The following is a 24080-nucleotide window of genomic DNA, read 5'->3' as shown; positions in this document are numbered from 1 at the left end:
GCCCCACAAGTAGGATGTGAGCTGGCGGAGAAGAAGAAATTTTTGTTGGACTTTGATGAAGCCAAACAGAAGCATCCCGAGAAGTGAGAGGGTTGTAATTGGTGGAGACTTCAATGGACATGTTGGCACAGGAAACAAAGATGATGAGGAGGTGATGGGCAGGTTTGGACTCCAGATGAGGAACCCTGAAGGACGGATGGTGGTTGACTTTGCTAAGATAATGCAAATGGCTATTGTGAATACTTTCTTTCAGAAGAGACAGGAACATCGGGTGACCGATAAGAGTGGAGGAGAAGTACACAGGTGACTACATTTTGTGTCAACGGCGCCATCTAAAGGAAATCAGTGACTGCAAAGTAGTGGTTGGTGAGAGTGTAGCCAGACAGCATAGGTTGGTGGTGTGTAGGATGACACTGGCAGTGAGGAAGATGAAGAACCCAAAGGCTGAAGTGAGGACAAAATGGTGGAAGTTGAAAAAGGAAGAGTGTTGCATGACATTTAGGAAGAAGGTAAGACAAGCACTGGGTGGGCAAGAGGTCCTTCCAGATGACTGGCAAACTACAGCGAACATAATCACAGACACAGGTCGGAAAGTACAGTAAAGTCTCGTTATATCGATATCGGTTATATCGATAGTACTGCTTATTACGATACTATTTTTATTTCCCGGCAAATTTCTAGTCTTTTATGATATATTGGATATATCGATAGTCCGGTTATATCAATATTTTTTTCCGACTCCCGAGAATATCGATATAACGAGTTTTATATATATATATATACAGTAAAGTCTCGTTATATCGATATTCAAGGGAGTCCGCAAAAATATCGATATACCCGGGACTATCGATATATCCGACCCTGTTTGCATGTAATTTTCTCCGTGCGTGCATAGAAATAGTATCGATATAACCGGGACTATCGATATATCCGATATCGATATAACGAGACTTTACTGTATATACATATCGGGTACTTGGTGTATCGAGTGGAAGAAAGGTAGATAAGGAGACTTGGTGGTGGAATGGGGAGGTGCAGGAGTGTATACAGAGAAAGAGGTTAGCAAAGAAGAAGCGGGACACCGAGAGGACAGACAAGAGTAGATAGCAGTACAAGGAGATGCAGCGCATGGTTGAAGTAAAGGTGGCAAAGGCCAAACAAGAGGACTATGATGACTTATATGCTCGACTGGACAGCAAGGAAGGCGAGACTGCTCTTTACAGGCTGGCGAGACAGAGAGACAAAGATGGTAAGGACCTGCAGCAGGTTCGGTTGATTAAGGATAGAGATGGCAATGTATTAACAGGTGCCAATTGTGTGATGGCAAGACTGAATGAGTAATTGATGAATGAGAAACATGAGAAGGAACAAAGAGTAGAAGACGTGACTGTTGTGGACCAAGATGTAGCAAGCATTAGCAAGGATGAAGTGAGGAGGGCGCTGAAGAGGATGAAGGGGGCAAAGGCACTCGGGCCTGATGATTTACCAATCGAGGTATGGAAGTGTCTTGGAGAGGTGGCGGTGGTGTGCAGAGTTGTACTAATTACAGAGGAATAAAGTTGATGAGCCATACAACGAAACTCTGGGAAAGAGTAGTTGAAGCGAGTCTAAGAGTAGAAGTGTCAGAGCGGTGCAAGACATGTATCATGACTGTAAGACAGTTGTGAGGTGTGCTGTCGGTGTGACTGAGGAATTCAAGGTGGAGGTGGGACTCCACCAGGGGGTCAGCTCTGAGCCCCTTCTTATTTGCTATGGTGATGGACAGGCTGACAGATGATGTTAGACAAGAATCTCCTTGGACCATGATGTTTGCAGATGACAGAACGGGGAACAGGTGGCGGAGAAACTAGAGATGTGAAGATATGCCATGGAAAGGAGAGGAATGAGGATCAGTTGCAGCAAGACGGAATATATGTGTGTGAATGAGAGGGATCCAAGTACAAGAGTGATGCTACAGGGAGAAGAGATAAAGAAGGTGAAGGATTTTAAGTACTTGGGGTCAACTGTCCAGAGCAATGGAGAGTGTAGAAAAGAGGTGAATAAGCGTGTCCAGGCAGGCTGGAGCAGCTGGACAAAAATGTCAGGTGTGATGTGTGATAGGAGGGTTTCAGCTAGGATGAAAGGAAAAGTGTATAAAACAGTGGTGAGACCAGCCATGATGTTTGGACTGGAGACAGTGCCACTGAAGAAAAGACGGGAAGCAGAGCTGGAGGTAGCAGAGCTGAAGATGTTGAGGTTTTCTTTGGGAGTGACCAGGTTAGATAGGATCAGGAATGAGTACATTAGAGGGACAACTCATATTAGAAGCTTTGGAGAGAAAGTCAGAGAGGCCAGACTGAGATGGTTTGGACATGTCCACAGGAGAGAGAGTGACTATATCGGGAGAAGGATGCTGAGCCTTCAACTGCCAGGCAGGAGACCCGAAAGGAAGACCGAAGAGGAGGTTTATGGATGTGGTCAAAGAGGACATGAAGGTAGCTGGTGTGAGAGAAGAGGATGCACAAAACCGGGATAGATGGAGGACATTGATTCGCTGTGGCGACCCCTGAAGGGAAAAGCCCAAAGGAAAAGAAGATTGTTATTATGGTTATTGTTATTGTTGCCATTCAGTGTATTAGCTAAATAGCTATCTAGCTATCTATCTATCAGCTTAATTATAGCTAAGTGGCTTGCTATCTAGCTAGCTATCTGTTGGCTATCTATTAGCTTTCTACTAGCTGGCTAGCTAGCTTTCTATCTGTGTCTTCAATAGTGACATTCAATGTATTAGCTAACTATCTAGCTATTAGCTATGGAGCTATCTAGGTGGCTAGCTATATAGCTAAAAGTGAACTTCAGTGTATAAACTCCAAGCAGCTTGTTCAAATGAAACTAATCAATGATTAGGAATTGTAAACGTGCTGAAGATGACCCCCTTTTTTCTCTCTCTTTAGAATGCGACGAAAGCCATTAAGAGTGAAGCAGCATTGGAAGGCCCTCCATCTCCATCCCCCCGCTCGGATCCTGAGGATTCGGTGTCACCAGCTCAGGTTCCCTCACCGAGCTTTGAGAATGTCCGAAAGAAAGTCTTCCACCCCGCCAAACCTCATCGGCCCCACAACCCCACAAAGTCGTCCACGACGCCGAAATCTCCCAAATCATTAAAAAGCAAAGATGGAGATAAGAAGAAAATGATCAATATACAAGATTCGCCCCTTCCGCTTAAATCTTCAAGTTTCAAAGCTTTGGAGTCGCACGCGAAGGACATTTTGAGTAAGATGGACCAGCCCAAGAAGCCAAAGGTAAGCAGATTGAGACATTATTTTTTGGATTAGTACAAGAGTCACTGAAATAACTTAAAATTGGGAGGAAAATCGAACTCGCCAGCTAGCTATACATTAGTTATATATTAGCTGTCTATTAGCTGTCTAACTGGCTAGCTAGTTAGCTATAAGTAATCTATTAGCTAGCTAGCTAACTTGATCTATTTGAGTTATTCCCGGTTGAACGGGGTCACAGTTGCTGGCTACCTAGCTAGCTATCTATTTGCTATATATTTGCTATACATTAGCTGTCGAGCTAGCTAGAAAGCTATCTTTTAGTCATCTATTAGCTAACTAGCTAACTTGATCTATTTCAGTTATTCCCGGTTGAACAGGGTCACCGTTGCTGGCTACCTAGCTATCTATTTGCTATCTATTAGCTGTCTAGCTGGCTAGCTAGCTATCTTGATTGGTGCACATCCCCCAGATTTCTTTGCAAAATCAGTCTGAAATAATTGTGCTTTTGCAAATTGTTGTTGTCAGCAATGTATTGAAGATATTTCGTCGTCGCATTTAACTGGACTGCATCTAATCTACTTATTTGATGACAGAGCAAGTGATACCTGGATTTTTTTCCAGGGTGTGAAAAATATGATGACCATTTTAGAAAAGGAAACAAACCAAAGTCGTGTGGAAAAATTTGAAATGAGGGATCAGAATAAAAGCAAGACCGAAGCGAAATGGAAATACAAGGTGAGACCTCTTCTTCTTTTTCTCTTTTTTGTCTGATATAAAAGGTGTTACTGGGGCCGTACCTCAAATCTACATCTGGTGTAGCCTTGAAACAGAGTATTGGGGACCCAATTTGGACTGTCTGTAGACAGCCAGCTAGCTGTCGAGCTGGAGTACCAGATACTCCCATATTCAAAACTTGCAAGAACTCAAACAAGACTGACAAAACTCACAGAAGGTGAGTTGGCAATACACGCAAAGTGACGAGACAACGTCAAACGCCTGGACAAGACACAAAAGGGACACAAAGGAGCTGAATGGTGAAACGTGGGGGGACACTGAGAACGACAACATGTCTTGCTTCCTCGTTGTCATAATAAAATACAAATACAGTGATACCTTGGCTTACAAACTTAATTGGTTCCCAGGCAGAGTGTAAGGTGAAAAGCATGTATCCCAAAAATTAATTTCCCATAGGAAACCATTAATTTGAGAATAATCCGTTCCCAGGTTCCCATAAAACATCGTTTTCTACGTTCTAATTTTCTAAGCTTCTTAAAAGTACACAAAGTCAAAGTCAGCTTTATTGTCAAATATGCTAATATGCATGACAGTTGTAAGCACAGATGAAATTACAAAATATACCTTATTTTATGTATAATAAATGTGCTATGGTATTATAATGAAATAAATAACCTGCACTGTATAATCAAGTGGTTTTATTGACCTTTGTGATGGTCGTTGATGGCTTGATGGAATGGAGTCATCAGCATTAAACACTTGATGAGGAACGTAGCCTTCTTCTTTCACCATCTTGAGGAATGATCCATTGGAGGTGCTTTCTTGGCGATCATTTTACCTTGTTCCTCAACAATTGTGTTCTGTTTAGATGGGTTGATAGCTTTTTGCATCAAATGTACAGATGGCTTGTGCAGGTTGTTTGTGGAGCCTGATTGATGGGATATTTTAACCTTGCAGTCTACACTCTGCCTTTGAACTATCAAAGTTGAAACTCTCTGAGTCGTCTGCCTGTCTCTTTAATGTTTAAACCCCCCCCCCCACTGCTGCGTTCTTGACCAATCACGTGACTTTAACCGAAGACTGGGGGCAGGGGATAGAGGACAAAAACAGTCGGCTGCCATTTTATTTGTAAGGAGAACGGGCTTGTTCGCCAACGACACATCACTCATTGAGGCAGTTCTGTGTACGAAAAAAGTTCGTATGCCAAGTTAAAAGTTTCATAAATATAACGTTCGTAAACTGAAAAGTTCGTAAGCCAAGGTGTTCGTAAACCGAGGTATCTATCACTGTAGCTATTTTATCGTCGGCATCCCAGCCCCACACCAAAGCAAAACAAATGAAGACAAAAGAAAAACAGTGGCGGCCTTAAAATGAAGCATCCTTGGCAACCATTGCACTTTTTTATCGAGGTAATGGTGTGTTATTGGGAGTTCAACAGCTGTGCAGTTGGAGGGAGTCAGTCCAGAGCAGCAAATCAGGTCAAGTGTGTGACCTTTTATGTGTGGAGGAACGTCCACAAGTTAACTGAAGGCTATCAAGGGAAGAAGTGAAGTCAATTGCGCCGATTCTCATCCCAGCTTCAAAACCCATCTCAAAAGCCACCTATTTAAAATTGCGTTTATCTCGTTTCTATTTATAATTGTATTTTATTTATTGTGTTCTATTTGGGTTTGTATTTTATTTATTATTCATTATTATTATTTATTCATTCCTTTCATTGCTTTGCTGCTGTGAAATGTAAATTTCTCCACTGTGAGACTAATAAAGGCAAATCCAATCCAATCCAATTATAGTACCTATGCTTGTATGTGACTGTAAAGTGTCCTTGAGAGCTTTGAAAGGCGCTTAAAATGAAATGTATTATTATTATTATTATTGTTATTATTATTAAAATGGAGGAACAAAACCAAAGGGGATCAAAACACAGACCTCAGAGTAGCCCTCCCTCAAAAGAGGCATCACAGACATCCCAATTCTCGCCCGACAACATGGGCCACAACAACTGCAGAGGGAACAAAGGATGTAACATCACTTGTTTTTTGTTGTTTTTTTTCCACGCAGAATAGTCGACCAGACTCGCTGCTCAAAATGGAAGAAGACTGCAAACATGACAAGACGTCCCTTTTCGGCAATAAAGTCAGTTTTACACTGACTCACAAGAAAATCCTGGGGTAGGTATCCAATGTTTGGAGAAGAAACTTGCCACTCATATCATGCTTATTCTAATAATCCATATTTCACAAGTGGATTGGGATTTTTTTTTGTTTCAAAAAAGTGGAGGCCCCTTTCAAAACTCTCAAGGTCAATTTACAGTCGCAGGATAATTTTTTTTGGGGGGTGAGCAGCGGCATCCACACACGCCAGCGTTCACTCAAATACAGTAAAGTCTCGTTATATCGATATCGGTTATATCGATAGTACTGCTTATTACGATACTATTTCTATGAACGCAAGTAGAAAATTACATGCGCGCAGGATCGGATATATCGATAGTCCGGTTATATCGATATTTTTTCGGACTTCCGAGAATATCGATATAACGAGACTTGACTGTAGATAGAAAGCTAGCTAGCTCATAGAGAGCCATTAGATAGCTAGCCATATAACGAATAGATAGCCACCTAGATAGCCAGCTGGATAGATAATACATAGCAAATAGATAGCCAGCTAGGTTGCTAGCCAGATAACCAGCTAGGTAGCTAGTGAGATAGCCAGCTAGATAGACTTGCTCATTAGGAAACCGTTTGAAACCCACCACCACCACCACCAGGAATATATACAGTGATACCTCGGTTCTCGACCATAATTCGTTCCAGGACCCTGTTCGAAAAACGATTTTTTTCGAACACCGAAACCATCTCTTTGCTCCTGTCACTTGCGAGTTCACAGCGGGGGTGGGGGGCTGCCTCTCCCGGCCGTTCTCCAGCCGCTGTCAATTCTCTAATCACGGACACTGGGCATTTATACGGTTCGCGATCACCTCGCCAATGCCGGATGATTGACTCACCTCACCACCGTAGCTGGACTCTTCCTTCGATGTGCGAGTGTATCCGGTCCGAGGTATTTTCCCCGCGTCCCGTAAATTGATGTCAACTTCCGGGATTGCGTCATTTTGCACCCTCGTGTGCCATTTGCTTTTTGGCGTAGTAACTTGCTGCTTTGGGATCCCAAACATTCCACTACGTTCCGACGAGTCAGCTGCCGTCACTCTCGCTCGGAACGTGACAGCTACGGATGACTCGGCTACAGGATGTTCTTTTCTCTTCAAATATCGATCCAATGACACTTGCTCTCACTCCCACAGCCACATCACTAGATTTCACAGCCTCCTTATTCTTTCATATCGTACTGATTGTAGATTTCGCCATGCTGTATTCCCTCGCCAGATCAGACACTCGCACACCTCCTTCATATTTTGCGATTATTTCTTTCTTAAATGCAATAGTTGTACGCACTACTTTTCTTTTGTCACTTTTAGCAGCACATACTTGCTTTGGAGGCATGATTAGTGGCTAAAACTCTTCGTACACCTATATTAAACGCTAGAGCAAAACGCAGCACGTCCGCTAGCGACAACAGTTGGTCACGGAGAGAGCGATACACCCGTACGCCGCTCAGCACCCCACCCTCGCGTACGCGCTCACGCGTTGTGTTGCCGTTCGAACACCGATTGGTGTTTGAACTACGAAGCAAGAATATCTCGAATATTTTGTTCGTGTCACGTTTTGCAAGGTGGTGATGATGGGTGCGGATCCCAAAAAGCAGGCAGGAGGGAGCAGGAGGTTGTTTGACAAATTGTATTAAAATAAAGGCCAGCAGGAACAAAATGTAAAACATCAAAATCATCTGAACAGAAAAAATACAAAGTATCAAAAGAAGACCAAAAGTAAAAGTCTGCCAAGGTTAAACACATGCACAGCATGCAACAAACATGCAGCAAACAATGAACCGACACCGGATGGTCGTGCCGGGTGTCCTTTTAAGTGTCAGTGATTAAGACGACCAGCACCTGCGAGGCTGCAGGCAGGGCTGACGTCGCTACCCGTTGGTCGCCAATCTGATCGGGACGACCAGCACCTGTGCAGGTGCAGGCGGGGCCGACAGCGCCCCCCGTTGGTCGGCAACCAGATCATGACAGTTCGAAGTCCGATTTGTTCGAACTGTGAGGCGTTCGAGAACCGAGGTACCACTGTATATACTCAACCCAGAAGCAACTTAAATAGAAAGATAGCTAGCTAGCTAATAACCAATAGATAACTAATAGATATCTAGCTATATAACTAATAGATAGCCAGCCACATATATAATACATAGCAAATAGATAGCTGGCTAGGTACCTAGCGAAATAGCCAGCTAGATAGATTAGCTCATTCACTCGCTTTGAAAACCCGCCTAATTTGCTGCAATCTGGGTGACACCCGGCGCGTCGTTTGAGGACGTTATCTTCCCAAAAAACCCTTTCTATACATGCTCATTTTTTTCAGTCAAAAAGGAAAAGAAGATTTACCTAGCTATCCAGCTATCTAGCTGGCCTGTCGCTAGCTAGCTATTTGCTAGCTCCCTGGCCGGCTATCTAGCTAGCCATGCATTAGCTATGTAGCTATCTAGCTAGTTTTCTATCTATTGGAATTACTTCCGGGTTGAGTAAACGCTGGCGCTATATATATATATATATATATATATATATATATATATATATATATATATATATATATATATATATATATATATATACTCAACCCGGAAGTAACTCAAATAGATAGACCGCTAGCTAGCTAATAGATATATAATAATAATAATAATAACACGTCTGTGTAAGCTCTCAGTCGTACAGGAGTGGTCCATCGATGAGAAGGTTTCTTCAGACGTCATCTGTACAAAAGTGAAGGTTTCGGACGTTTCGCCTCCTATCCAAGAGGCTTCGTCAGCGAACTAAAGTCTGACTGGTCGTATCGGCCCCATTTATATATCCCTAATAATAATAACAATAATAATAATGAAGACAATACGTATATGCTATTTCCGTGTAAAACACGGTGATAAGGAGGTTTTCACTTCACTTGAAGTTATGAGCGCGTTTCCTCATCTGTTGTCATGTTGACATTAATCTTGGATAGGAGTCATCCAAAGCCACTTGCTAAGCTGCTCTTCTTGACTTCCTGTTTAGCTCAAAAGCCGTGAAAGCTCAGAATGAGGCAAGTCTGATTGGAACATTGCAAAACCTGAAAGAGGACAAACCCAAACCAGTGAGAGATGAGTATGAATACGTCTCAGATGAAGGAGAACTGAAGATCGATGAATTCCCAATACGACGGAAAAAGAACATCGTCAAAAGAGAATTTTCCTGTGAGTATCGTGATTCATTTTCCAATGGCAGCTCATTTATAGAAGTGAAGCTTCACTGGGTCCCGGTCCTCATTAAAATCACCGTCTGTGAAGACTAGCCACCCCTCCCTCCTCTACAGGAATTTGTGTGTAAGCATATGTGGGTAGCAGCATGTTGAAAATAATTGAACAATGATGAGACAGTCCTTTAAAGCAGGGCTGGCAAAATCCAGGTCACATCCGACTTACGAGCGGGTTCCGTTCCGACAAAACGGTCGTCAGTGGAAATCCATTCAAAATGGCCGACGTGACGTTGACACGACAGGATAGTATACCATGTCAATCTGTTGTTTAAGCAATGTTTTCTATTGAATACTATTATATAGAAAACTGTTTACACTTCATTTAATAATAATAATAATACTACATTTGATTTATAAGCGCCTTTCAAAACTCTCAAGGTCACTTTAGTCACAGGATAAGTTTTTCTGTGGGTGAGCAGCGGCAACCACACGCGCCAGCGTTCACTCAACCCGGAAGTAACTCCAGCCAGCTAGCTATATAGCTGGCCACCTAGATAGCTAGCTAGCTAGCTAGTCAGCTAATACATTGAATGTCACAATTAAAGACACAGATAGAAAGCGAGCTAGCCAGCTAGTAGAAAGCTCATAGATAGCCAACAGATAGCTAGCTAGATAGCAAGCCCCTTAGATAGCTATTAAGCTAATAGCTGGATAGCTATTTAGCTTATACACTGAATGTCAATAATAATAATAATAATAATAATAATATTACATTTGGGCGGCCCGGTAGTCGAGTGGTTAGCACACCGGCTTCACAGTGCAGAGGTCGCCGGTTCGCGTCCCGGTCCGGCCTCCCTGTGTGGAGTTTGCATGTTCTCCCCGGATCCGCGTGGGTTTTCTCCGGGTCCTCCGGTTTCCTCCCACACTCCAAAAACATGCATGGCAGGCAGATTGACCACTCCAAATTGTCCCTAGGTGTGAGTGTGAGAGTGACTGTTGTATGTCTTTGTGTGCCTTGCCATTGACTGGCAACCAATTCAGGCTGTCCCCCGCCTCGTGCCCGAAGACAGCTGAGATAGGCTCCAGCGACCCTAACGAGGAATAAGCGGTACGGAAAATGAGATGAGATTAGTGGCCAAAGGAAGAGATTCAGACCACGGATGTTAAGACCCGAAAACTCCTCACCATGCACGGAGGGTTCCATCCCAAGTCCAGCACCCTGAGACTGTACACAAGCCGTAAGGAAGGAGGCCGGGGACTAGTGAGTGTGAGAGCCACTGTCCAGGATGAAACATCCAAGCTCCATGAATACATCAAAGAGAAGGCTCCAACGGATGATGTACTCAGAGAATGTCTCAGTCAATGGGGAACAGAGGATGAGGTGCTGGAAGAGGGACAATCATGGGAGGAAAAGCCCCTACACGGGATGTACCACCGAACCATAGCAGAAGTGGCTGATCTCAAGAAGTCCTATCAGTGGCTAGAGAGGGCTGGCCTAAAGGACAGCACAGAGGCACTCATCCTGGCTGCCCAAGAGCAGGCCCTAAACACCAGAGCCATAGAGGCAGGGATATACCACACCAGGCAAGACCCAAGGTGTAGGTTGTGCAAAGAGGCACCTGAGACAATCCAACACATAACTGCAGGGTGTAAGATGCTGGCAGGGAAAGCCTACATGGAGCGCCATAACCAGGTGGCTGGCATAGTCTACCGAAACATCTGTGCGGAGTATGGACTGGAAACCCCACGGTCAAAATGGGAAACACCTCCCAAGGTGGTGGAGAATGACCGAGCAAAAATCCTGTGGGACTTCCAGATACAGACTGACAAGATGGTAATGGCCAACCAACCAGATATCGTGCTCATAGATAAAGGGGAAAGGAAAGCCGTTGTCGTGGATGTAGCGGTCCCGAGTGATGGGAACATCAGAAAGAAGGAACATGAGAAAATCGAGAAATACCAAGGGCTCAGAGAGGAGCTAGAGAGAGCCTGGAAGGTAAAGGTGACAGTCGTGCCTGTGGTGGTTGGAGCACTCGGGGCAGTGACCCCCAAACTAGATGAGTGGTTGCAACAGATCCCGGGAACAACATCGGATATCTCGGTCCAGAAAAGCGCAGTGCTGGGAACAGCACGGATACTGCGCAGAACCCTCAAGCTTCCTGGCCTCTGGTAGAGGACCCGAGCTGAAATGGGGACAGACACCACCCATGGTGGGTGAGATATATATATACAGTGGGACCTTGGCTTACGAACTCAATTGGTTCCCAGACAGAGTGTGTAAGGAGAAAAGTGTGTATCTGAATGAATTCCGATTCTTGTTTTGCAGATTTGTCCGAAATCAGAGCGCCTATTCAATCAAGCAAAAAAAACAAGAGCAAGCCCTTGGCGTCAAAGGTATGTCACTGCATGGAGGCTACTTTCAATTGGATTGATGGAAATGTGCTACCACTAGCGTGTTGCTATGTGATGTGTTTATACTGAATTTATATAATATAAAAAAATCCCAACTAATGAATTGAATCTTTCTTTTTCTACTTCTGATATGTCATGGGACATATAGTAATAATAATACATTTTATTTCAAGCGCCGTTCAAAGCTCTCAAGGACACTTTACAGTCACAGACAAGCATGGATACAATAATAAATAGAATACAATTATGAATAGAATACAATAAATCAAATACAATTATAAATAGAAACAACAGTATGTCTATCAGACTGCTTGTCATTCGCTCCCAGGAAGCAATTGTAGGATGACATCGAACATGCCACACTATGTATTCTGTTGTCAGAAGTTGGATTCAACCCCACGCCTCCATGGAAGACTGTGACCTAAAGCCACTTTACAACGTTCGCCCGTTTTGACAAGCTCAGACGCACTAACATGAAAATGGACCACAACGTCAACATTTCGGTGTGACAGTCTGGTCAAAACCACCGAACTAGCGTGTCATTGGAACGCTAGAAGAACCAGAAGGCTCTTCTCATTCAGTCTTAATTTCTTCCCTGCCAGACATGTGTAAAAATATCAGCTATCTAATAGCAATCTATTAGCTGTTTATTAGCTAGCTAGCTAGCTAGTTTTCTATCTATTTGAGTTACTTCCCGACTGAGTGAACGCTGGCGCCTGTGGCCAAAAACTTATCCTGTGACTGTAAAGTGACCTTGAGAGTTTTGAAAGGCGCTTGGAATTGACTTACTGTCCTGGTTTGCTCCCTGCTGACGTTTGAGGGATGGAGTTGTTGGATGGCCAAACATATATGATATATGAATGCACACAATTGCATTCGATAACCCGAATGGTCGTGCCGGGAGTCCTTTTGAGTGTCATTGATTGGGAACGACCAGCACCCGCGAGGCAGCAGACAGGGCTGACAGCGCTACCCGTCGGTCGTCAATCCGAACGTGGCAGTCTGCCACTGATCGGGACGACCAGCACCTGTGCAGGTGCAGGCGGGGCCGACAGCGCCACCCGTTGGTCGCCAACCAGATCATGACAGAAGCTGGAACAAAGGAAAATGCTGCCGCCTTGTGGAAAATAAAAAACATTGCCCGAAGCCTTGGCCAGCGCTTTATCAACACCCAAGCATGTGTATTTTTATGGGTGGGTGGGGGGTGAGTTGTCAACATTGGCAAATGACACTCTGCAGAGTCATTTGGATTTGATTTCTTGCATTATTTTGTCAACGTTATCCATTTGATTGCTTCATTTTGAATGCTGTTTGTTTTGTAGAATCTGAGCGCTGATTCTTCAGACGAAGAAAGTCTCCATATTGACACAGACGCCAAGCCCCAGACTAAATGTCGCTACTTGAATCCAAAAGAAAAAGAAAAAAGTGGCAGTGCGGCGGGTATTCTTGACTTGCTGCAGGCCAGCAAGCAAGTGGGTGGAATGGACTACAGCGCCAACAGGTACGCACGCATCCCATCTTCTGCTTCGCTTGTTTCTTTGGAAACATTTGGAAACACCTTGACACCTCCATTGGGGAGCAGGGAACTCTACAATCAAAATGGCCTCCGTTAACTGATCTCAAGTCTATTGTGAAGGTTCCTCCTTCGCTCTCATGACTGGACGCCTTAATGTCCACTTTGATTCATCAATGAATGCCTTGGACTTACTTAAAGGACAAGCGACACCATTTGTTTTTGTTTCCCAACTGACATCAGAAAAACGTTTGATAGCATCTAAAATGGCCAAAACACGCAGGCTGATATTGTGAGTCAAATGCAAAACAGCAATCAAAATGACTTCAAGTGTCCCAAAACTACCACAAATGAGCTCGAAACTGGTGAGATTCAGAAAATCCCGCCCCCCTGTTGGTGACGTCACGCCAGGATACTCCTTCACAAACTGCCTTGCTCCAGAATCAAAACAATGGCTTCAGAGAGTTCAGATTGGGAAAACGATGTTTTCTTGTTAGTTTTAAAAGGTCAAAATTGTGGTATTTCCCGGGACTTGAAGGCTTCTCCAAGTTTCTTAACCCCCGATTGCTCTGTAATGGCCGCCTTGTTTTTGTCCGTGTCTTCATGACTTGATTCTTGACTTGTAGTCAGCCGCCCGCATCTCCCAGCACGCAAGAGGCCATTCAGGGCATGCTGTCCATGGCCAACTTGTCGTCGTCGTCGGACAACTTGCAGCAACAGTGGAGCGGCAATCCGTCAAGAAACAACAGTCAATCCAAGAACGTGTGGCAAATGCGCAGCTCGCTCGCCAACAAAGCCAATCGAAGTGTCGGCAAACATTTGAAAAAACCTCAGAGGAGCTCCTCCGTTGAGAGTCTCGACTATGACGAGCGGGATCACATGGATGCTTGCTTTAAAGACTCCGATTATGGTAAGGATACAACATGTGTTTTCATTCTCAGCGTGTGACAATCACAATGGAAAGCTGTGCACAAAATGGATGTAAGGTTACTTTGAATTGGAATGACCTGGATATAGAAAAGACAATTTGAGATGTCACCATGAACGCAGTTGTCATGGGGGGGGGGGGGGGGGGGTTAGCCTGCTATATGCAGTCTCGACATTTTTTACTCATTCGCTGCCTTTCCCAAGAATTAAAGTGTGACGTGGAGCGCCATTCCCCAATTTGTTTTTGTTTTGTTGCAAGGGGGGGTGTCGATCAATAATAATAATAATAATAACTACATTTCATTTGTAAGCGCCTTTCAAAACTCTCAAGGTCACTTTAAAGTCACAGGATCAGTTTTTCTGTGGGTGAGCAGCGGCGGCCACACTCAACCCGGAAGTAACTCAAATAGATAGAAAACTAACTAACCGGCTAATAGAGAGCTAATAGACAGTTAATAACTAGCTAGATGGCTACCCAGCCATTTATTTTACAGTCCCAGGATCCGTTTTTTCGGTGGGTGAGCAGCGGCAGCCACACGCGGCAGCCACACGCGCCAGCGTTCACTCAGCCCAGGCAAGACTTTGACTTTGTGAGAGAGTATTTTTGGATTGGATTGGAGCTAGGTAGCTAGCTAATAATGCAAATTTACCCTTTGTGGGACTAATCTATTAGCTAGCTAGCTAGCTATTAGCGAGCTACCTAGCTATTAGCTAGCTATCTATTTGAGTGAGGAAACTTATTAGCTATCTAGCTATCTATGAGCTAGCTAGCATATCCTGTGACTGTAAAGTGACCTTGAAAGTTTTGAAAGGTGCTTACCAATGAAATGTACTATTATCGTCATTATTATCATCATCCATCCATTTTCCGTAGCGCTTCTTCCTCATTAGGGTGGCGGGGGTTGCTGGAGCCTATCTCAGCTGTCTTCGGGCACGAGGCGGGGGACACCCTGAATTGGTTGCCAGCCAATCGCAGGGCACACAAAGACGAATAACAGTCACTCTCACACTCACACCTAGGGACAATTTGGAGTGGTCAATCTGCCTGCCATGCATGTTTTTGGAGTGTGGGAGGAAACCGGAGGACCCGGAGAAAACCCACGCGGGCCCGGGGAGAACATGCAAACTCCACACAGGGAGGCCGGACCGGGACGCGAGCCAGCGACCTCTGCACTGTGAAGCCGATGTGCTAACCACTCAACTACTGGGCCGCCCCGTTATTATTATCATCATCATTATTATTATTATGACAAAATCCAATGCTTAACAGACATCTTCAGAACAGCGCAAATGTGTTGAATTGTTCCTTGCATCAATTTGCAAAGCAAATCACCAACCTGAATATTTCAGCAGTTTCCTGACCCACAGAATTACATAATCTGTGTCACTATTAACATCAAACTTCCCAGACGATAGAAACTTAAAAACAGACGCAATCTTGATAAATCACAGTGCATATGTTATTTTAATCTATTTCCATTTCCTCCTCCAAGTATCTGCGAAATAGTATGTAAACGCCATATTCCTTGAGACAAATTTACCTGATCAGGGATATCTTTCACATTTGAAAGACAGTTAATAAATTGGGGTCTTACTGTGCTATGAGGTTTGTACACACTACATTTAAAGGACAACCGGCACCATTTTTTTGTGTTTCCCACTGACATCAGAAAAACGTTTTATAGCATCTAAAATACCCAAAACAGGCAGGCTGATAGTTTTAGTTAAATGAAAAACACCAATAAAAATGACTTCAAAATGAATCCGGAAATGGCCAGTTTCAGAAGGTCCCACCCCCTTGTTCGTGACGTCACGCCAAGACGTCTTGCCTTGCTCGAGAATCAAAACAATGGCTTCAGATTCGGAGAAGATGTTTTCTTGTTCTTGTTCTTCTGAAGAGGAAAGCATAAATGTTGAGTAGACTCTTCAAGTCAAGTCAAGAAACATATTAGCTATCTAGCTAGCAAGCTAGCTATTAGCTATCTAGGTAGCTACAGAGCTAGCTATTAGCAATATAGCTAGCCAGCTAAATTATTAGCAAAATTACTAGCTATCTAGTTAGCTAGCTATCTATTAGCTATCTAGCATTCTACTAGCTAGCTCGCTAGCTAGCTTTCTATATTTTTGAGTTATTCCGGGTTGAGTGAATGCTTATCCTGTGACTGTAAAGTGACCTTAAAGGTTTTGAAAGGCGCTTAAAAATGAAATGTATTATTATTATTATTATTAATACATTAACACTATAGAATACATCTCGATTGATATAGCGCTTTTTCTCTACCATCGTGTCTTGTGATTTAACGTACAATATTCCACCTTTCATCAGTTTATCCATCGTTGGAGTCTGAGGAGGACAATCCGGTTTTCAAATCCAGATCCAAAAAAAGGAAAAACAGCGACGACATTCCTTACAGCCCAACAGGTCTGGATCAGCGTTGCTCCGTCACATTCGTTTTCTGATGCACTTCAAGTCTTGATTCCAAATGTCGTGGCAGCTCGCGTGGGACCGTCCGCTCCTCGACAGGAAAGGCCCGTGAGAGAAGGTGCTCGCGTCGCCTCCATCGAAACCGGCTTGGCTGCCGCCGCCGCCAAACTTTCTCATCAGGTGTGTAAACTGAAGCCGCAACAATGTCCTTTCAAATTGATTTGAATGGGATTTGCCTTTATTAGTCTTGCAGTGGAGAAATTCACATTCCACAGCAGCAAAGTGATAGAAGGAATGAAAGTAGAAAAACAAAATACATGAGCTGCTGCAGCCACTCTCGCGGCGCCGTCTTGAACCAAAAGAACAAAAAACAAATAATATGACAACACAAAGACAATATTACAACACAAAGACACAGAGAGTCATTCTGTTTTAACATTTTTTTGCGCTCGACAAACCCGCTAATGGCTCTAACCACCTCAACAGACCCGGGAACAGATTATTCATTTCATTACAATCCAATAGCACGTTTATTATACATAAAATAAGGTCTATTTTGTCTAGTTTTAGGGCTTATTTAGTAGAAAATGATGTTTTATGGGGACCTGGGACCGGATTATTCTCATTTGAATGGTTTCCTATGGGAAATTAATGTTTAGGATACACACTTTTCGCCTTACACAGACTTTCTGGGAACCAATTAAGTTTGTGAGCTGAGGCATCACTGTATTTTGTGTAGTTTTAAGGCTTATTTAGTAGCAAATGATGTTTTATGGGGACCTGGGAACGGATTATTCTCATTTTAATTGTTCCTTATGGGAAATAAATGTTTGGCAGACGGACTTCGCCTTACACCCATACTTTCTGGGAACCAATTAAGTTTGTGAGCTGAGGTATCACTCTAGTTTGATTCTTGACTATTTATTTTCAATGTCCTTTCAAATCCCGCTCGGCAAATCCGCTAATGGCTTCAACCACGTCAACAGACCCAGGAATGGATTATTCATTTCATTGCAGTCCAATAGCACATTTATTATACATAAAATAAGGTCTATTTTGTCTAGTTTTAAAGGACAACTGACATCACTTTTTTGTTTCCGAACTGACATCAGAAAAACGTTTTATAGCATCTCAAATACCCAAAATGGATTTTTTTAGTCAAATGCAAAACACCAATAAAAATGACTTCAAGTGTCCCAAAACTGCCACAGAATGAGCTCAAAACTAGGGAAATCCAGAAAGTCCCGCCCCCAGTTCGTGATGTCACGCCAAGACGTCTTGCATTGCTGGAGAATCAAAACAATGTCTTCCGATTCGGAGAATATGCTTTCTTGTTACGCATCCAGTTATGAATATGATTCAAATAGTTCTGTTAAAGAAGGTTTTCTGGGTCGTTTTGATGGCTCAAGACTGATGTGTAGTCTCATAGAAAATGCAGAAGATGGCTGCAGAGCTCTGTTGGAAATACAGCAAAATCTCGTTATATCGATATTCTCGGGAGTCAGAAAAAATGTCGAAATAACCGTACTATCGATATATCTGTCCTGTGCCGAACAGCATTAAAAGGGTGGGGGGGGGGGCAATATGTAAATGGGGGATCTTTGCTATGGCATGTAATTTTATCATTCGGTTCATGGATTGCGTATCTAGCATGCTTTTTGTACAGTAGTGAAGTGAAAAATAAACATGTGCATAAAATCTTTACACTTTTTAATGACTATTTCCTTTCAAAAATGCAACCAATGCAAAATCCTCACGTTGTTCTATTCACGCGAAACCACGAACCCTAGCATGTACAAACATTTGAAAAACAGTGATTGTTGCAAGCGATAAAGATATCTGAATGCAACACAATTAATACATGGATGGAAAACTGCAACGTTTACATGACTTACGTTGATAAAGTATTCTGCTGCACGTCAAACTCTTTGGCGATGAAGGATTTGCTTGTTGGATTGTCCCCCACAGCCACGATTGCCTTGTACGTTGTTCGGAGATCACAATTCTTACGTTTCTCCATGGTTGAATTTGGTGTTGAACAACAGTACTGTACATAAGCTGAGCTACGCTTTTTTTATTGTGCTGGGTAAGACAGGTCAAAACATGGAAGCTGGTCACGTGACTGGGGCTTGGGAGGACCCGACAACGGGGTTCAAGAGAGTGCCTCAATAGAATGACTGCGCGTGAGCTGTGGCGTAACAACAGCTCCTGTTTGTATCCGTATGTGATAACTGCTACGTTTGTTATGAAAAAGACCGACCCGCTTTAGCCGCGACTGTGCGCAACATTTGCCACGCTGAGGGGCATTACAGGATGTTTCAGATGCTATTGCAGCAGTCATGAAAGATGTGAGCTCTGCAACAATTTTTTTTTTATTGTGACAGAAACACGGAAGCAAGTTACGTGACTGGGGGATCTTTAATTAATACAGTATGGCATGTACAGTAATTTTCAAAATCATCACGCTTCAGCAGACAAAACAAATTGTTGCAAAAACGATTGCATTCATATACTGTAAAGTACAGTGTACATGTATACATAACACTGCAACAGGGAAACTGCGACGCTTACATTTTATTATGCAATTAAAAAAAAATCTTCAATCTTCTTCTGCTTCCCATTTTCACCTTTTAACACAAACGATTCAATCTTGTTTAGCATTCCTAAAAAACATGATGCATTTTCTCTGGATTCTAAGTAAGATCGTACGTCCGTAGCACCTTGCTACGCTTGTGTCTTTGTTGGTTCTTCATCCTCATCGTCGCGTTACCAAGTCAGGTGACCAAGTCAGGTGACTAAGTCGACCAACGGCACAGCCAATACAGATTTCGATAATGGTGGTACTGTGGAGAACCCCCTAAGCAAATATCGATTCACCTTAAATATCTTTTGTATCGATATAAACATAGCAAAATGGCCGGCAGGAGATGAAAAAGAGCACCGTAGTAACCGGATTATCGTAATAACCGTGAACCGTACTAAACGGAACTAATTATACATTAAAAAACTAGAAATGTGCACGGGAAATGAAAATAGTATCGTAATAAGCAGCATTATCAATATAAACGATATCGATATAACGAGACTTTACTGTAGTTTTGTTTTTCAGCTTGGAATTTTTTTCAACGAATATCAAAGAGTTGTCTCTGTGTAACATACAATGATTCACCATTGTGTTATTTTTGTGTTTTCCTTCCGATTTCGCCATCATCACGAAATTTTCAGACCAAACAAAGTACCGCAAAATGCATTGAGGTGATGCAACCAACTCAAAAACAAGACTTCCGGAATATTCGGCGCGATTCTTAAAAGGTCAAATATAGCTTTAATATGCGGTGGAATCTTTGTCAAATATGCTCATTTGAAGCGATTTGACAAATTATGGACACAACTTGTCTGAAGGCGTCGGTTGTCCTTTAAAGGACAAGTTGTCTCCATAATTTGTAAAATGGGTTAAAATGACTTCTACTGAACGTATTTGACAAAGATTCCACCGCATATAGCTATATTTTACGTTTTAAGACTCGCGCTGAATATTCCGGAAGGCTTGTTTTTGAGTTGGTGACGAGTCCTCACCCTACGTCACTAAAGGAACGCCCCTCACTGAGAAAGGACATACCTTGCATCACCTCAATGCATTTTGCTGTACTTTGTTTGGTCTGAAAACTTTGTGTAGCACCAAAAAGAGGCATAAAATGGTGACAAAGCTCCGTGTCAGGAATTAATCAGCCCACTATTTACTGCCTCTTTTTGGTGCTACATTTCCCGCCCCCAGATACCTCAAAATGGCACGGAAGGACTTCTTTAATCAATTGCAAACATATATGCTTTCCTCTTCAGAACTATTTGAATCATATTCATAACTGGATGTGTAACAAGAAAGCATCTTCTCCCAATCTGAAGCCATTGTTTTGATTCTCGAGCAAGGCAAGAGGTCTTGGCGTGACACCACGAACAAGCGGGCGGGACCTTCTGAAACTGGCCACTTCCGGTTTCATTTTTTGCAGTTTCAGCACACTAAGTCATTTTTATTGGTGTTTTGCATTTGACTAAAAATATCAGCCTGCCTGTTTCGGGTATTTTAGATGCTATAAAACGTTTTTCTGATGTCAGTTAGGAAACAAAAAAGTGATGTCGGTTGTCCTTTAAGACTTATTTAGTAGAAAATGATGTTTTATGGGGACCTGGGAACGGATTATTCTCATTTTAATGGTTTCTTATGGGAAATAAATGTTTGGCAGACAAACTTTTTGCCTTACACACACTTTCTGGGAACCAATTAAGTTTGTGAGCTGAGGTATCACTGTATCTTGAGTATTTGAAAACAGATCACGCTATTTTCTATTTCTTAGAATCCGAATCATGTTTATCTTATCCCATGACTGTAAAGTGTCCTTGAGAGTTTTGAAAGGCGCTTATAAATGAAATGTATGATTCTGATTCTGATTCTGATTAATTACAGGAGGAAGAGCAAAAAACAAAGAGGAAAGTGAAAAAGAAGACGCGCCTCCAAGAGCCCCTCAAAGTCTCTCAAGATGGCAGCTCAACAGATCCCAATCTGGACTCCCAAGATGGCGACCTGAGCGATCAGGAATCGAACAGCGAAAGCGTCCACTTGCCGCCAGCGCCGCAGCCCGTCAAGCTGGCCGGATTTCTCAGCCAAAGGCGAGCGTCCGCGTCTTCCGCCTCGGCCAAAGGAGATCGGGGATCATTGGCAGAAGCTAAAGGTATGAGCGCCTTGCTAAATTCTCATGACACCAAAAGGTCATCATGGTCGCTAGCCCGTCGCTGCTCTGCACAGTAAAAGGGGAAAGAAAAAAAAATCTTTTCTTCCATTCCCACAAGAATTACCGTATTTATCAGAATCAGAATCATCTTTATTGCCGAGTATGTAGAACACACAAGGAATTTGTTTCCGGTAGAACACGCTGCACTAGTATCGTCAGCAAAAAAATTGCAAAGAGGCACTGTACAGTTCTATTTGGGTGACTGTTTAAATAGTTATTGGCTTGGGGGAAGAAGCTGTTGAAATGTCTGCTGGATTTGGTGTATTGGAGTAGAACGTGCACACCTGTATAACGCGCAGCCCTAATTTTCAATGAAAAATCGGCCTCCAATTTGGTTTGACTTTTTCTCGGCTCAGACCGAGCATTGTGATTAAAATCATTTATGAACAATTTAAACACTGAATGTCAACTGTGGATCTTGGTCCTTGTCCAAAACGGCAATGCTTAACTCACGTTTCAGTGTGGGCGAGGGCAGGAAAGGAAATGAAGCGTAGCTAAAGACATGCTAATCAACCACCCAAAAATGCGCGTTATCCGGTTCTTTCCAAGAATCCAAACTGAAGGATGAGAATAGCCATAGAAATGCCGCCCCCTCATGGAAGGGATAAAGCATTAAATATAGGTGAGCATTTTTTTTCCCAGGCCTCGTTTATAACGCGCAGCCAAACTTTCAGTTCTTTTTTTAGGTAGAAAATTTTGCGTGTTATTATAATAATAATAATAATAATCCATTTCATTTCTAAGCGCCTTTCAAACTCTCAAAGTCACTTTACACTCACAGTACTAAGTTTTTCTGTGGGTGAGCAGCGGCAACCAGATGTGCCACCGTTCACTCAACCCGGACATAACTCAAATAGAATAGTAAGACAAATAATAATAATAATAATAATAATAATAATAATAATACTCCAATAAATACGGTAACCCATTCATTGCCATTCCCAATTTTTTTCAGGAATTGAAAATATGACATAGAGCGCCATTCCCGAATTTGTTCAGGTTTTGATTTTTCTTGCTTGGGTGCTGATCAAGCGCTGGACATGACCTCTGTCAATGTTATTTTTACCTTCCACAAGAGGGCAGCATTTCCCCTTTTCCCATGTTAGCGCTTTGTTCCAGCTTCAGCTGTTGTTAAAGTGCTATATAAACCAACATGGAGGTATTGTATTGTATTTTGGACAGCCGCCCTCATTTCAAGCTCAGATAACTCCAGACACATATCACTTAGGAATTAACGTTGATTTTCTGAAGAAAGAAGAGATTCTATGGTTTCTTCCGCCAAACTGAATCTTGCTGTTGTCCTAAAAGTCAATATTGTGTGGGTCCTGGAATTCGAGTGACAATGACAAAAACCCTGGCACTGGACCAGACACATTTTGGCACATTGTCCGCACCAGAATCACAGCTGATTCACACACACACAGCTGATGTTTTTTTTTTTTTTTTTTTTTTTTTAATCCCCAAAATTGATGAACTCCGAGATTGGCTGCAACAATGCTATTTTTTGGACCCTCCCCTTTGAACTATTTGCCCAATTACGCGGCCGCTTACCAATAATAATAATAATAATACATTTGTTTGAAAGAAGTGACACTCATGCAGATAAATCAATTTGTCTGACTGATATTCTCATGTTGTTGTTTTCCAGCCAAGCGATTAAAGAAAGGCATGGCAACAGCCAAACAGAGACTTGGCAAGATTTTGAAGATCCATCGAAATGGAAAACTCCTCCTGTAGCATGTGCAAAACTCTCAGACTGGAAAGGCACAAACTCAATCACACTTTTCTTTTTTTTTCCCTCAATCGTGTTGAGGGGAAATGGGGGGAAAAAAACAGACCAAGACCAACGTCAAACAAATCCATCCCTGCATCTATTTATATCTATTTCCAAATGTTGAGATATGGATGTGTACAGCTGTAAATATTTTTTTAATAAAACATGTATGTGACACTTTATCACTTATCAGGATATTAAAACATGACGCCAAATACATTGCAAGCATTCGTCTGTGTAAGCTCTCAGTGGTACAGGAGTGGTCCATCCATGAGAAGGTTTCTTCAGCCGTCATCTGGACTTCTTTCAAGGTGTCGGACGTTTCGCTTCTTATCCAAGAGGCTTCGTCCGCGAACTGAAATGTTTTGGGGGAGACGAAACAAATTGTCAAAAAAGGACTTGATCAACATGGCAAGGATAATACTAGTGGGCCTCAATCAGCAGTACATTTGCACCTAAAAACTAGCAGATGACGGCTGAAGAAACCTTCTCATCTAAAAGCTAGCAACCACTAATGTGACGACAATGAGGTTAAAATCTTGGCCAAAGAAAAGAGCTGCTTTGAAAGGGGAGTCAAAGAAGCTCTTTTCATAAAACAGCAAAACCTTCACTAAATCGCCATGGTGGGTGAGGTTTCATTTGGATCGTTCTTACAACAGACTTCTTAGACCACATAGGCTTTGTTATGCTGATGACGTGATAACAGAGCAAATGGGGCAACCAGGCCAGTCGTTAGTCAGGATGACTTCCTTTCATAACTTTGTAGTAACTTTGCTGTGAACGGTCAATTTCTCCAATATCTCCACGCGAATAAAGGTACATCCAATCCAATAAGCTACCAGCAAAATTTTAGTTTGCTGACGAAGCCTCTTGGATAAACGTCAAACACCTTGAAAGAA

The 24080-nt window shown here is 42.7% G+C and overlaps 1 protein-coding gene across 2 annotated transcripts in view; it reads left to right on the top strand.

Annotated features, from left to right (window-relative positions):
- phf2 (PHD finger protein 2) overlaps window positions 1-23414 on the top strand; it is a 41662-nt gene extending 18248 nt beyond the window's left edge. The window contains exons 12-22 of one of the 2 annotated variants that reach the window (XM_089010622.1): window positions 2934-3281; window positions 3882-3995; window positions 6057-6166; window positions 9163-9341; window positions 11670-11737; window positions 13078-13256; window positions 13895-14178; window positions 16522-16617; window positions 16691-16800; window positions 21083-21347; window positions 23056-23414. In XM_089010622.1, coding sequence (XP_088866748.1) covers window positions 2934-3281; window positions 3882-3995; window positions 6057-6166; window positions 9163-9341; window positions 11670-11737; window positions 13078-13256; window positions 13895-14178; window positions 16522-16617; window positions 16691-16800; window positions 21083-21347; window positions 23056-23144 — 1842 coding nt within the window. In that variant the 3' untranslated portion in view covers window positions 23145-23414. Of the gene's footprint in view, window positions 1-2933; window positions 3282-3881; window positions 3996-6056; window positions 6167-9162; window positions 9342-11669; window positions 11738-13077; window positions 13257-13894; window positions 14179-15215; window positions 15607-16521; window positions 16618-16690; window positions 16801-21082; window positions 21348-23055 lie in introns of those variants that run through there. The other variant, XM_089010623.1, reaches the window with a different exon arrangement.
- Window positions 23415-24080: the final 666 nt, after the last annotated feature.

This window comes from Hippocampus bargibanti, linkage group LG12, assembly GCF_051943395.1.
Source record: "Hippocampus bargibanti isolate YZ-2025 linkage group LG12, ASM5194339v1, whole genome shotgun sequence".
NCBI classification, from domain to species: Eukaryota; Metazoa; Chordata; class Actinopteri; order Syngnathiformes; family Syngnathidae; genus Hippocampus; species Hippocampus bargibanti.
The sequence above is the reverse complement of the archived record's forward strand: the minus strand, read 5'-3'. Positions and strand labels throughout refer to the sequence as shown.